The sequence below is a fragment of the Chlorocebus sabaeus genome, chromosome 1 (assembly GCF_047675955.1).
Source record: "Chlorocebus sabaeus isolate Y175 chromosome 1, mChlSab1.0.hap1, whole genome shotgun sequence".
NCBI lineage: Eukaryota > Metazoa > Chordata > Mammalia > Primates > Cercopithecidae > Chlorocebus > Chlorocebus sabaeus.
In genome coordinates this window covers 92,531,308-92,547,591 of record NC_132904.1, presented here as the reverse complement: position 1 = coordinate 92,547,591, position 16,284 = coordinate 92,531,308, and the positions used below count along the sequence as shown (strand labels likewise).

General features: G+C 38.5%; 1 protein-coding gene across 4 annotated transcripts in view; it reads left to right on the top strand.

Moving 5' to 3' along the window:
* MAML2 (mastermind like transcriptional coactivator 2) overlaps positions 1-5,258 on the top strand; it is a 368,014-nt gene extending 362,756 nt beyond the window's left edge. For all 4 annotated transcript variants that reach the window (XM_038005291.2, XM_008020608.3, XM_038005290.2 and 1 more), the window contains one exon: positions 2,746-5,258. In XM_038005291.2, coding sequence (XP_037861219.2) covers positions 2,746-3,761 — 1,016 coding nt within the window. In that variant the 3' untranslated portion in view covers positions 3,762-5,258. The remainder of the gene's footprint in view (positions 1-2,745) is intronic.
* Positions 5,259-16,284: the final 11,026 nt, after the last annotated feature.

Genomic DNA, 16,284 nt, shown 5'->3' with positions numbered 1-16,284 from the left:
ATTATTCTTTTCTCCATGTCCTTAATCTAGAAGCTTTTTTCTATTTTCTTACAATTTTTAAAATTATTTTTAATTGACATATAATTGTTCATATGTATGGGGTACAGTAGGATATTTTGATGTATGTAAATAGTGTATAACGATCAGATCAGGGTAGTTACCATAACCATCACATCAAACATTTATCATTTCTTTGTGTTGGGAACATTCAAAATCCTCTTCTCGGTATTTGAAAACATAGTATAAATTATCCTTAACTATAGTCATCCTAGAGTACTATAGAACACCAGGACTTATTCCTCCTATCTAGCTGTAATTTTGTATCTATTAACCATCTTCTCTCTACTTTTTCTCCCCACATCCTCCCCACCTCTAGAAACCACAATTCTACTCTCTACTTCTGTGAGAGCAACTTATTTAGCTTACACATATGAATGAGAACATATGATTCTGCGCCTGGCTTCTTTTACTTAAAAATTTTTTTAAATTTTATGTTTTTGTTTTTATTTTTTAAACTAAGACACAAGCACAAACATACCCACATTAGCCTAGGACTGCACAGGATCAGGATCATCAATATCACTGTCATCCACCTCCACATCTTCACCCACAAAGATGATATTGCTTAATCTTATTGGCATTGTATATCATCTCCCTTATTGTTCAAGTGTCTCCTACCTGGCTGTTATCTCTCTTCATCAAACATTGCCCACTACACAATGCGCTACACAGATACAAGGAGATACAAGAGACTGTTCTTGCCTTCAAAGGGTGTGTAGTCTAGTTGGGGGCATATTTGTAAATAATAGCAAGGCTAATGTGTTCATTTGGCCCTCAGTCTTTCAGGATGTATACCACCTAGGTATTCTTAAGCAGCAGGGGATAACCCACATTTACAACTGCAGACATGCTCTCCCCATCCACTGATATTGTGATATTCTTTTGTGTGTTAAGTTCTGTATTTCTCAGAATCTCTGACTCTCTGGGTCTCTCTGATAATCTTTGCCTCCAAAAATGTTTCCTCAAGATGACTTTACCCTCCAGAAGTTAAGAAGATTTCAATATGTTGATTAGTCACTATCTGTTGTGTGGAGCCTCTTATTACACAGCCTGTGGCTTAAGCACTTGTTCCATATTGTTGCAGAACTTTCTCCTTAGTTCAGCTGAAACCAGGTTCTCATCACACGGCCAGGAAAGATGAGGCTCGTGGACACATAGAAGGATGAGGAAAAATGGAATTTATTGGGCAAAAAGGAAAAATAACTCTCAGCAAAGTGAGAGAGAGTCCTGCTAGCAGGTTTCCCACCTCACAGATTGAACTCCAGGTCACCACACAGGAACAGGAGAGGCCAGGCTCCTCCCTGCTGCAAATGGCGTGAACTTCCCGAGGCTCCACCCTGTCCTCCCAGTGCACAGGTGGGCATTATTCAGAAAGAGTCAGTCGGAAACAGACTTCATCTGGGACCAGCAGTCCAGTTTTTCAGCCTTCAGGCTGTGTTAGGTTTGAAGGCATGGGGGAGACCCTTGTCTGCCTCCTGGGTCTCTGTCAGTATCCTATCAGTTATTGACAGGCATCAATTTAACTGGCGGGCACTTTGAGGCTCCACGGATTGCCCAATACTAAGTGTTAAATGAAAGATTCAAAGGGCAAATACTGCTGGAGAGAGGAGACTGGAAGATAAAAGAAAGCTTAATAGAGAGCTTCAGCCTTAGCCTGAGCCTTGAGGAAAAGGTAGGGCTCAGTGAGGAAGGGAAATACCATAAGCAAAGGTGGCTCACAGTGCGTTGGTAACAATTCAATAGTAACTACACTTCTTGGAACTGAAGACTTTCTTTATGGAGATAATTTCTAGAACATTGAATTCCAGATGTTTAAAGAGATGGAGATTTGGGCCAGGCCCAGTGGCTCATGCCTGTAATCCCAGCACTTTGGGAGGCCGAGGTGGGCGAATCACGAGGTCAGGAGATCGAGACCATCCTGGCTAACATGGTGAAACCCCGTCTCTACTAAAAATACAAAAAAATTAGCCGGGCGTGGTGGCAGGCGCCTATAGTCCCAGCTACTTGGGAGGCTGAGGCAGGAGAATGGCGTGAGCCTGGGAGTCGGAGCTTGCAGTGAACCGAGATCGTGCCACTGCACTCCAGCCTGGGCAACAGTGAGACTCCATCTCAAAAAAAAAAAAAAAAAAAAAAAAGGAGATGGAGATTTAGCCTTTGAACACTGGGAAGCCACTAGGGCAGCTTCTTGAATGGGGATGATTCAAAGAATGGGACGTGATTTTCAAGGCCATAGTTTGGGAATATTGATCTAGGACCGTGTGTAGCATTCATCCATACTTTCTCATTTGGACCTGGGGTAAACAGTAACATGGATTTCATGAGAGCTGACTAATCAAGACTATAGTCTCTGGACTTGGAACATGGTAAAGCTAATTCAAAATGGAAGATTGACCATTACCTCCCTTCAGTGACTTCAGAAGAGGAATAAAATAAAACCTACCAAATAGAACTATTCTATTTTAGTCTTCTTTTTGTAATGTGTAAACTTGTGAACCAAAGAGTGACCTCGGGTGCTCCTTCCTCCCAAAAGCTGTCTTGTTCCTTTTATATAATTATTTGATGATTATTTCGCCTAAATTGTCTTACACCTGAAAGCAGTTTCATATTAATGAGTTATTGAAAAGTGCAATTACACAGGAGATAACATACTGTTATGAACTAATAAAATTCTCTTCTTTTTCTCAGGTGGCTCATCCACAATAAGCTTAAACTCTAACCAGGCTTTGGCAAACCCAGTTTCAACACACACCATTTTAACTTCCAATTCCAGCCTCCTGTCTACTTCTCATGGGACAAGAATGCCATCATTATCTACAGCAGTTCAGAACATAGGGATGTATGGAAGTCTGCCTTGTAATCAACCTACCACATACAGTGTCACTTCAGGAATGAATCAATTGACCCAACAGAGAAACCCAAAGCAATTGATAGCAAATCAAAACAACCCTATGATGCCACGGCCACCTACCTTAGGGCCAGGTAATAATAACAATGTAGCCACTTTTGGAGCTGGATCTGTTGGCAATTCACAACAACTGAGACCAAATTTAACCCATAGTATGGCAAGCATGCCACCACAGAGAACATCAAACGTAATGATCACATCCAACACAAGTGCACCAAACTGGGCCTCTCAAGAAGCAACAACCAAACAGCAAGAAGCCCTGACATCTGCAGGAGTCCGCTTCCCCACAGGGACACCTGCAGCCTATACCCCAAATCAGCCATTGCAACAGGCAGTAGGTAGCCAGCAATTTTCCCAGAGGGCAGTGGCTCCTCCTAACCAGTTAACACCAGCAGTGCAAATGAGACCCATGAACCAAATGAGCCAAACACTAAATGGACAAACCATGGGTCCCCTCAGGGGTCTGAATCTCAGACCCAATCAGCTAAGCACACAGATTTTGCCTAATATGAATCAGTCAGGAACAGGGTTGAATCAATCGAGGACGGGCATTAACCAGCCGCCATCCCTGACGCCCAGCAATTTTCCTTCACCCAACCAAAGTTCCAGGGCTTTTCAAGGAACTGACCACAGCAGTGACTTAGCTTTTGACTTCCTCAGCCAACAAACTGATAACATGGGCCCTGCCCTAAACAGTGATGCTGATTTCATTGATTCTTTATTGAAGACAGAGCCTGGTAATGATGACTGGATGAAAGACATCAATCTTGATGAAATCTTGGGGAACAATTCCTGAAGAAGAAAGGGGAAACAATTTCCAAACTCCAAGCACTAAAAGGCAGTATTTTACAGAAACTCTGTAGAGGCTGAACTGTTGATGTTCAGGTAGACTACGTGAAGATGACATGCTTAAAAATGGAAAGCAGAAAGTAACTGCAGTGATGAACATTTTGGTCCAAATTCTTGTTTTAAATCTTACACCCGAAAGTAAAACATTGGGATCACTTTTCCCTGTCTAAACTCCAGGACACAGTATCCAATTTATCCAAACAGAACTGTGGTGTCAATGTGTAATTAATTGTGTAAAATAGCCTTTCCAACCAACTTCCTTTTTCCCTGGAAAAAAAAAGAGGTAATAGAACTTGTAGTTTATTTAAACCCCATGTCATGAGGAGGTACTAGTTCCAAGCAACAAACTCCTTAATTTGCTCTAATAGATAGGTATGGTTTAATCTTTCCATTGTGTCTTTTCATTTAATTTTCCCGAAGCTTGCAGGATAGATTGAAATATTATAGGTTTGTTTGGAGTAACCAAACAGTGTGCTAATTAAGAAAAAGTCAGAGAACCTAGAAAACATCCAGTGGATTACAGAATTTCTTCCCCAGATTCACTCCTCACTTTTACAATTTTCCCACAATCCTCTACTTCAGTGAGATGCTGTGTTTAGTGATTAAACAAAAATATAGAGCTGTGCAATTTGATTTTGGCTTCCACAACCAACATCTGAATCCATTCCAAATGAAATTTTAGATATAACAAAGGCTTGTCCTAATCATACTGAAATATTGGTGCACACCTCTCTGCACTGGATTTAACTTTTTTTAAAAAAAACCACTGGACATTGCTATAAATGAGATTTATTTGGCTACAAATAACCTGGGATGTTTCTTATTATGATTGATGCCTGCTGGTTTGTTCCCAAGCTAAGTAAAATTGAGCCTCATCCTCCCTACTCATTTTGATGACTGAGGCTGGCTTACAAGGAAAGGAAGTTTGGAGATTAAAACCGAGATTAGAAAGTATCATGTTTTGGTTGGAGATAAGAACCAGGGGAGGCAAGTACCAGTGTGTACAAATTTATTTCACGGAATTTGAAGGAAAACATAATCAAGAGGGAAAACAATTTGTCCTTCATTGGACATATTATTTGGATTTGGGTGAACAGCGAAATGGAATGTGGTCTGTTAGGAGCGTTCAGTTCGTTCTTCTGTCCCTGATGTGATGAATCATTGCCACATGCTAGTTGGACTCTTCATATCCAGGTTTTGTCCCTCAGGGCTGAGCACTATATCAAAGAGTTTTTGTTGAGTCATTTAACCTCAGTGCCCACATACAGATCAGCTGTAAAATGGGGAAGATGTGTGCTGATTTGGAATGAATGCAAAATATCACTATCATTTTCCTAATTACAGAGGAGCAAAGGTTATCTTCAGCCCTTTCAGTTATACGCTCACATATTCAAATATCAAATGTAATTTAGCTGAAGTTATTTAATAACCAAGTCTTCAATATCTGTTCAAAGAAAAAGAACATACTTTGAAAATTCTGCAAAGCTCTCTCCCAGTCTTTAAAATGTCTAGAAGCACTCTCCTTCTTTACAATACCAACATCACTGGCCCAGAATCTTTCCTGTGCTAGGCTGTAAATGTAAATAAATTACTTTTTTTGTAAACTTTTGTAAAGAATATTTTGGTAGAAATACTTAAAACATATTCTTTGGGTTATATTTATACATATGTGAAATAAATATACTATCAAAAGGTTATATTTTATACAAAAAGTAAATTGCTACCTTTTGTATGCTAATATACAAAGTTTTGTATAATATGATGGTTTATTTTTAGCTCTACACTTAAACCATAGGTGGTTGAGTGGGAACTTTTGAAAACTATCAAGAGGCTTGTTAGACAAATTTATATTCTGAAACCTCAATAAGAAAGCATTCCAGGTTTCAATCCTTGTTTTTTTTCCTGCTCCCAAATTCTTTTTTAAACCCATAGTTCTTGTGTCTTATTTGATTCTTCTGCTGTGCACATTGTATTGGTCCTTGTTGCATGTAGTCTACTGTGTGTTTTCCCATTTTATAAGACAGCATTTCTCCATACAAAAAGAAAAAAAAAAGATGTACATATAAACGCTTTTATTGTATGACTCCTCCATGTTACTGTATATATCTGCCAGCACTTCCCAGTTATACTCCTGTGAGTTGGCTTATTTTTACCCTAACATAAATAGTATGTTTTGTAGTAGTTATCAAATTTAAGAGATAAAGCAATCAGAATGTTTGGATTTTCTTCTATCTTAATGTGAATTTCATAATTAATGTCTATTTATTCAGCTATTCATTAAAATACAGGATTCTTTGGGAAAACATGGTATAGTCTGTAGTTTCTGTTTGTTAGCAGCCTATTACCAAAGATGACATAATGTTCCTGAAAGCAGAGATAACAACAATTTGATAGACATATTTAGCTAAAACCTTAAGATTTACAACTTAAGAGCTATTGGAATACAATCTGCCATTTATAGAAATACCAGACCACTTAATTGTTGGCATTGTTTATCATCCTGACATAGAGAGAAGGTAGAAGTAATTTTTCTTTTTTGTTTTAAGTCAAAGACTAGAAAGCAGTTTAAGCAAGTAACTCGGTCTTGGCTTTGTGTTAAGCCCTATGAAGATAGATAACTCTGCTCTAAGTGAATGCACTAATATTACCTGCATTACTGTAACCGTACCATAACGGTAAAGATTTCAACTTGTAAAACAAGTATGTTGTATTGCGTATAATTTCATGTGTAAAAAACTGTTTTAAAAAATTCAGAAGTAGGCCGGGCGTGGTGGCTCATGCCTGTAATCCTAGCATTTTGGGAGGCCGAGGCAGGTGGATAACGAGGTCAAGAGATGGAGACCATCCTGGCCAACATGGTGAAACCTCATCTCTACTAAAAATACAAAACATTAGCCGGGTGTGTTGGTGGGCACCTGCAGTCCCAGCTCCTTGGGAGGCTGAGGCAGGAGAATCACTTGAACTTGGGAGGCAGAGGTTGCAGTGAGCCCAGATTGCGCCACTGCACTCCAGCCTGGCGACACAGTGAGACTCCGTCTCAAAAAAAAAAAAAAATTCAGAAGTAGTTAATGAAACATACTTTCAGTCATCAACAATATTGTTGCTTCATTATGCAAAGTTCTGAAAACTATTCATAATAATGGGTACTTAAAGGCAAGTTTAGTCTCTAGGAAGCTTCTAAACGAGTGAAATGTTGACTTGCCTCAGTGTTCTTTAGTTCACTTAAAAAGTTTGTATTAACATTCTATATGCATGGCATCTACTAAATACTGGGGAAATACAGACTAATTCTCAGGCACTGTGGAAATTTGCCTGGCCTGCTGTGTGGCGTTTGGTCAGACCAGGCTAGTGAACACAGGCTAGGTAAATACAGCCCGAATGGACATATTTACACAGTCCTTCTTGAGAGTCGAGGTTGAGAGTAAGATAGGCCTTTAGAGGAGGCAAGAAGAACCATTCCAAATTCTCCTGCACTGCTGTCTAAATATGTTGTTAAGCTCTCATTGTCCCTTTCCCCGCTACTAAAAAAGTATGTGACATTATCTTTTATATTAGCATTGTTAATAAACCAATAATGAAATTGAATTTTTTTTTTTTGAGACGGAGTCTCACTCTGTCACCCAGGCTGGAGTGCAGTGGTGCGATCTCTGCTCACTGCAAGCTCCACCTCCCGGTTTCATGCCATTCTCCTGCCTCAGCCTCCCGAGTAGCTGGGACTACAGGCACCTGCCACCATACCCAGCTAATTTTTTGTATTTTTAGTAGAGACGGGGTTTCACTGTGTTAGCCAGGATGGTCTCGATCTCCTGACCTCGTGATCTGCCCGCGTCAGCCTCCCAAAGTGCTGGGATTACAGGCATGAGCCATCAGGCCCGGCCTGAAATTGACATTTTTATATAGTCCCCGTTCCAATGAGCCTGGAAGGTCAGATAGGAAATAAACAAAATCCACATTTTAAAAAAATGAATAATATACATACAGATTAAGAGAAAAATGTGTAATTACAAAATTATCTATGAAGCCTGTTGTGTAGCCATGGAAGTAGACCTGAGAGTGGTAAGTACAAAAGAGAGAACAACTCAGCTCCTTCCCACCCTTTAGTTGCCAAAGGCTGTTCAAATTGTTAATCATTTTATCCACAATTTCTCTTTGACATTTCTGTGACTGTTTTCGCACCCAAAAAAAGAGGGTTTGGGGCTGAAATAATGCTATATTCCCTTTCAACTCTAAAACCCTGCGTTAGATTTTCTTCCAAAACTAAGTAGAAAATTAGCCAAAAAAGGCTCACTAGCATCCTTTCTAAAATAAAGAAATTTTATTTTAGAAGGAAACCAATACTTTGAGTAATATACTCCCTTGGGTATATATTAATGAACTTTTGTGATCTGTAAATGACAGTGTAATAGCTTCTAATATCCTTCCTAAATTCCTGTTCTCATGCTGCTATAAAGATACTACCTGAGACTGGGTAATTTATAAAGAAAAGAGACTGAATTAACTCACAGTTCTGTATGGCTGTGGTGGCCTCAGGAAACTCTCAATCATGGTGGAAGGCAAATGGAGAAGCAGATATGTCTTACATGACTGCAGGAGCGAAAGTGCACAGTGGAAACTGCCATTTTAAAACCATCAGATCTCATGTGAACTCCCTCACTATCACAAGAACAGCATGGGGGAACCACCCCCGTGATCCAATCACCTCCCACCAGGTCCCTCTTAACACGTGGAGATTACTATTTGAGATGAGATTTGGGTGGGGACACAGAGCCAAATATCATAAAGTACCAGGAGTGTCCTAGGATCAGCTTCATTGGCAGCAATAAAATAACTAAAACCTTGTACCATGAGGATTAAGAAAACATATTGACCTTAGATTTTTAAAATCAAAACACTGTTGCTTAGGTTTTTAAAACCACAATGCTGATCTGCATGCAATAATATCAATAGAGAGCTTCTGTTTGTTTACATAAATAGCATCTTAAGTTACCTTTTATCAAATTTAAGTCGTCTTCAGCTCTAGGATGTGCAAGAATATACAAATGCTTTCTATAATACTTAGGATTCTTTCAGCAAAAGGGAAGGAGGAAGGGGGGAAAGAGACAATAACATATAAAATATGGCATACATATATAGAAATTTCTTTGGGGGTTCTTTCAGCAAAAAGAGGATAGAAGGATACGAGAAAGGATGGCAAGAAAGCATGTCTCCAATAGGCTTAGAAAAAAGAATGTACTGCTTAACATAACTAAAACTTCTGGGAGATACTGGGTTTAGGCATGGCTGTATACAGCAGCTCAACAATGTCATCAAGAATTGGTTCTTTTATGTCTCTCACTTTCGTTTCCCTGTGTCTTGTATCCATCCTTGGGCATGCCCTTCTCTTATATTGGCAAAGTGATTGACAAGCTCCAGATTTAACATCCTCATAAGTCCATGTTCAGCATAAATAGAGTGAATGTTTTCCTTTCAAAGACCTGTGTGTCTCACAGGCTTTAATTAGGGTGTGTGGCCATCCCTGAACATTTTGGCCAAGGAGGTGCAGTGTTCTGATTGGCCTGGCCTGAATCAAATGCCTATCGCTATAGGCAGAAGTAGTGTTAATACCACACAAATTGAATGGGCTGAGGGTGAGAAAGGGGTAATCTCAAAGAAAAATCAGGTTGTTATTGTCAGGGAAAAAATTAATAAATATAAGAAATAGATGTAAAAAAAAAAAACCTCACAAATGTTTACTACCTTTTTCTGGCTGTCCTATTTTCATACACACTGTATTCCCCATATCTTAAATTACAAAATTTCACTAATAATCCAGATATACTCACCTGCTTCCTATGGAGAGACAATCTAAATCTCATCTGTTTACTGCATTCACCTCCTAGACCAGCACACCTAGTTGAGGTAAACTCTTCTGCAAGTAAAGATGGACCAGCAACCTAAGCCTAAAAGATGTTTATTCACCTCCAGTGTATACAATAAACATTCAGTGTGGAAAGAGAACAGGATAATGGTAATGATAAGTTCTACTTGGAAGAGAAACTAAAATGTACAGATAACATCTTGAGAGTAAAAATTATTTTGCCCTTGAGCTTTCAAATCAACAGTTTGGGGGAGAAGAGACATAAAAACTTTCTTCTGTCGTCAGGATGCATGCCAGTTGCATTTTATATTGAGAATAATTGTCTCTTTCCTCAGAGAGTATATTAGGTGCTTGGGAGGGGCTCAGAGAATCAGAATTCTCTCAGGTCCCAGTCATATCTCCTGCTACCATTCCTATTTCTCTGACTTAGTATACAACAACTTTAGCTTAGGATTGAGAATTCAACATTCTTTAAAAAGTCTCAACTGATTTCTAATTAGAGAAACAAAAACCAATTCAAATATTGGATGTGTCAGGGAGATTTTAATGCAAGGAATTGGTTACACAGGTGATGGACAGCAGAGATGCCAAATAGAAAATGGTGAGAACCATTCAGAGATGAATAAAAGCAAGAAGCCACTACAGCTTCTAGGATGAAAGGGCAAAAAGACAAGGAGCCAGGATCACTAAGCAGATGCTGCAACATTGGCTGGCCAGTCTGGTAGGAGCCAGATCCAGGGAGAAGTTTCAGCTGTTAATGGAAATATCACTTATGACAGAGAGGGAGGAGAAGGAATACAATCCCCACCCTCAGTCATCTTCTTTCACTCTCCAGTAAATTGTCTCATTTGCTGAACTCAGCTGGAACATAGTCTGAAGGAGTGCATTACAGATCAGAACAGAAAAAGGGAAAGGAATACATGTGCCAATACATGGACCAGGTCTGATATAACAAGTCTGCAGCTTTCTCAGCAAAGCCTGATTTTCCTCCTTCTCTGTTTTCAAATACATTAACTTAATCTAAATTTGTCCATTTATTACAGAATGGTATCAATTAGGAAACTGTTCATCGCAGGTATTTGAAACCCCACCTGATGGTGGTTTAAACAGAGAAGGGTTTTTAAAATATCTCATTGGCTCTAAGAACACATGTTTTTCATGTTTTTTATTTGTAAAATTAGGTAATCATTTACAATTGATGTGAAGAGAAAATATTATACTATTGTATAATAGCATTTTCTTTTCTTAGTGGTATATGGAATAATGATGTGTCTTACAATCAATGGCATGAATGTGATGAAAGGTAGTATTTGTCTTGTGGAACAAGGGGTCTAGGTGGGCAATCCTGACCAGGAACAAGGGTCTAACAATGCTGTCGGGTACTCAGGCTATTTTCACCTTTCATCTCTGCCATGGGTATGCATAAAAGCCTTCTTCCTCATTCTTGTCACCAGTGATGACAAGAATCATTACCTCAGCCTCCTGTCTATGTTCCAAGCTAGAAAAATGGAAATGAAAACAATATGAAGGGCAAAAATGTTACCTATAGCAAGTCTTTACGTTTTCATTTGGAAAAGATCACCCAAGCTAGAGACTTATAACTATACCTCATCAGCTCTGACTGTGTTTTATGGCCTTTCAGATCTTCAAGAGAGGCTGGGTGTCAAGTATTTAAAGTATAGCCTCTATAGGAGAGGATATATAGTAGAGTAGGTGACTGGAAATGACACTAAGTAAAGAGTATAAAGATATGCATGGGAATGATAAACATAAATTTAAGATGGTGATCATTTTGAATGAATGGATTATAAGAAATGTGACTGGGAAATTGTACACAGAGAGCTTCATTATAATTGTGTTACGTTATTTTCTTAGGTGGATGGAGACTACATGGTTGTTACGTTGTTTATTTTAAATTTTTTTATACTTGAAATAGATCGTTAGAAATGAAAAAAGCTCAGTTATTTGGAATGACTACTAATGGCATTCTACTGTAAATAAATGAATAAATAGTTTTTGATTTAGTTATTGCAGGATGCAGATGAAATGCACTGAAAATCCCAATACTAGATTTAAAAATAAAATGGGAATTTCAAAAGTTACTAAAAAGCTACAGAAATAAAGATTCTGTGGTACTGGCATAAGTATAGACATACAGATTCATGGAACAGACTCTCAATTCTATTCTATAGATCTATATGTCTATTTTTCACATTTATGGTCACTTGAGTTTTGACAAGGTACCAGGACAGTTGATGGGGTTGGGGAGAGGACAGTCTTTTCAAAAATAGTACTAAGACAGCTGGATATCTATATGCAGAAGAATGAAGTTGGATCCCTACCTCACACTACATACAAAAGTTAACTCAAAACGGTTCATAGATCTAAATTAAGAACTAAAACTATAACGTTTGTGGAAGAAAATAGGTGTAAATCTTCATGACCTTGAATTAGGCAATGGTTTCTTAGATATGACACCAAAAACATAAGCAACAAAAGAAAAAATAGATAAATTGGGCTTCATCAAAATTAAACATTTTTGTGCTTCAAAGCCACTATCAAGAAAATGGAAAAATGGCCATAGAATGGGAGAAACTATTTATAAATTATACCTCTGATAAGAGACATCTAAAAATAGTTTTAAAACTCTTACAATTTTACAAAAAGACAATCCAATTTAAAAATGGGCTAAGCATTTGCATGGGCTTTTTACCAAAGAAGATATACAAGTAGTCAATAGACACATGAAAAGATGCTCAATATCATTATTCATTAGGGAAATGCAAATTAAAACCACAATGAGATAGTATTAATAACTCATACCTAACTAGGATGGCTATAATAAAAAAGACAGACAACAAATGTTTGCAAAAATGTGCAGAAATTGGAACCCCCATACACTGCTAGTGGGAATGTAAAATAGTCCAGCCACTTGGAAAAAGATCTAGAAGTTCTTCAAAAGGTTAAACAGGCCAAGAGCAATGGCTCATGCCTGTAATCCCAGCAATTCTGGAGGCTGAGGTAGGCAGATCGCTTCAGCTCACAAGTTCAAGACCAGCCTGGGCAACATGGCAAAACCTGTTGTTTCTACAAAAAATACAAAAATTAGCCCTGCATGGTGGCACGTGCCTGTAGTCCCAGCTACTTGGGAGGCTGAAGTGGGAGGATGGCTTGAGCATCGGAGGCAGAGGTTGCAGTAAACCAAGATCATGCCACTGCACTCCAGCCTGGGTGATAGAGCCAGACCTTGTCTCAAAAAAAGAAAAAAAAAAGTTAAACAGCATTATCCTATAACCCAGAAATTCTGTTCTGAAGTATATGACCAAGAGAAATGAAAACATATGTTGTCCACTTGAAAACTTGTATATGAATGTTCAAAGCAGCATTATTCATAATAGCCAAAAGTAGAGACAATCCAATGTCCATCAACTGATGAATGGATAAATAAAACCTGATTCATTGTTATTGTGGAGTACTATTTGGCAATAAAAAGAAATTAAGTACAGATACATGCTATAACATAGAAGACTCCTGAGAACATTATACTCAGTGAAAGCTGACAATCACAAAACACTGCATGATATATGGCTGATTTCTTAGAAAATATCCAAAATAGACAAATCCATGGAGACAGAAAGGAAATTAGTGATTGCCTAGCGTTGGGGGGTGAGGTGAAGAATGACTGCTAATGGGTATAGATTTCTTTTGGGGTGAAGAAAATGTCCTAAAATTGGATAGTAGTAATGGTTGTACAACTCTAAAAATACTAAAAACCACTGACCTGTACACCTCAAAGGGAAAATTTTATGGTGTGTGATTTATTTCTCAATAAAGTCATTTGAAAACACAAAAAAGATAAAGTGGCATCTTGAAAATAGATCAGTAGGTTACCACCAAAGTAACGAATATGCCAATTTCAGACTTGAAGTAAAAATCATGAATCCCTGAACATAAGTATCAATGACAGCTTTTGCCCTGATAGTTTTTGTTGAACTCTGGAGACCTTGAACCTGCATTTTGGCAACTGCATAGGTTATGGGGAACAGGATACACAGGCTAGGGAATGCTCGAGATGAGGATTATAATAAAAAGATCCTCTACCAAAAGCTGGTACTCCATGAGATTATAACCACTGAGTAAGGGTAAAAATGAAATAAACTCTGCTGTGTCACAAAGGGGAAAAATTCTCCCGTGAAAATACATAACCACCAGAGGCATTCATATGAGTTTGGGCTTGCATTCATAAAATCGGTGTGTCCAAAAATATTTGAGTAGAGAATTTTATTTGGAGTGTCCCCAGTTGGCTACAACAACAGAAAATAGAATCAAACTCTCTTAGGAGGCTTCAGAAAGTTTCTACAAAGTTGCAAAGAAAAGCAGCACCAGATCCATTATCAAAAATCACAAAACACACATGTAAACAAAGCATCATGAGTGAGCACCAGCATAAACAACAGACAGCAGAACAAGACCCACAAAAGCTTCAGCTTTCAGAAATAGCAGGCACATATAAAAACCTGTTTAATATATGTAAATAAATAAAGTAGAAGATTGTAAATATCAACATAAATTGTCTGTAGTGAATGAAGAATAAACATTCTTTTTAAGAATGGAAGATGCATAATAATTGATAACGTTATAGGCCTTAAAATAGCATCATTAAATTTCAAATAATCAGCATTAGTGTGATCACATTCTTCTCCCCCAATCCAACTGTTAGAAATAATTTTAAAAGATAACATGGAAACTTCATTCATTGGAAAATTAAAATTTAAAAAAATATCATCTAGGCCAGGCGTGGTGGCTCCCACCTGTAATCCCAGCACCTTGAGAGGCCAAGGCAGGTGGATTACCTGAGGTCAGGAGTTTGAGAACAACCTGGCCAACATGGTGAAGCCCTGTCTCTATTAAAAATACAAAAATTAGCCGGGCGTAATGGCACATGCCTGTAATCCCAGCTACTTGGGAGACTGAGGCAGGAGAATTGCTTGAGTCCAGGAGGCAGAGGTTGCAGTGAGCCAAGATCGTGCCACTGCACTCCAGCCTGGCCAACAGAGTGACACTCTGTCTCAAAAAAAAAATTAATAATAATAATAATCTAAACAACTTATGAGTGGATGGCAAAACTAAAAATATAGAAAATACTTGTAATTACGCCAGACATGGTGGCTCACACCTGTAATCCCAGCACTTTGGGAGGCCAAGGTAGAGGGATCCATTAAGCTCAGGAGTTCGAGGCCACCTAGGCAACATGGTGAAAACTTGTCTCTACAAATACATATATACAAAAAATTAGCTAGATGTGATGGTGTGCCCCTGTAATCCAAGCTACTCGGGAGGCTGAACTTGAACCTGGGTTCAAGCTACTTGAACCCAGGAAGCAGAGGTTGCAGAGATTGCACCATTGCACTCCAGCCTGGGTGACAGAGCCAGACCCAAAAAAAACCACACACACACACACACACACACAAAAGAAAGAAGGAAAGGAAGGAAGGGAGGGAGGGAGGGAGGAAGGAAGGAAGGAAGGAAGGAAGGAAGGAAGGAAGGGAGGGAGGGAGGGAGGGAGGGAGGGAGGGAAGGGAAGGGGATGCAAACTTGTACTTAAACAATAATAGAATATGTATGCTCTTTGAGGAATTGGAGCAAAACCTATTCCCTTAATTGCTTTCATTAGAAAAAAAGTTTAAAATGAATTTTTAAAAATTCAACTTGAGGAATAAGAACAAGAATGCAAGAAAAATCTGAAGAAAAGTAAGGGAAATAACAAAGAATATATTTTAATTAATAAAAGTAAGGGCTAAACCAAGCATACAATAGTAGGGAGGATTAACAATGCCAAAAGTTGATTCTTTAAGATATTTATAAAATTGACAAATCTCTGAAGAAATTGAGAAAATTGAAAAAAAATTGAGAAGATGACAACATTATTAGGAATTTAAAAGGAACGTAACTATAGAAACTACAGAGATTAAACAGGTAATGATAAGATATTGTGTACAAGTTTATGGCAATAAAGTTGAAAATTTAGAGGTAATGAATGAATTACCACAAACTACAACTCACCAAAACTGATTTAGGAAAAAATAGAGAAGCTGGATAGCCTGATAGCTATTAAAGGAATTCAGACAGTCGTTCAAAATCTTGCCACAAAGAAAAAGGCAGGACAAAAAAAAAAGCCGGATTTTATGAAATAGTCAAGAAGTAGTTAAGGCCAATTTTATATGAATTTTTTCAGAGAATTGAAAAAGAAGGAACACGTTTCAATTTCCAACTCAATTTTTTTTTTTTTTTTTGGATGGAGTCTCGCTCTGTGACACAGGCTGGAGTGCAGTGGTGCAATCTTGGCTCAACCTCTGCTTCCTGGGTTCAAGTGGTTCTTCCTGTCTCAGCCTCCAGAGTAGCTGGGACTACAGGCACACGCTACTATGCCTGGCTAAATTTTGTGTTTTTAGTAGAGACAGGGTTTCACCATGTTGGCCAGGCTGGTCTTGAACTCCTGACTTCAGGTCATCTGCCTGCCTCGGCCTCCCGAAGTGCTGGGATTACAGGCGTGAGCCACCACGCCTGGCCTCCAACTCAATTTTTAAAGCTGGCATAATCATGCCACAAACAT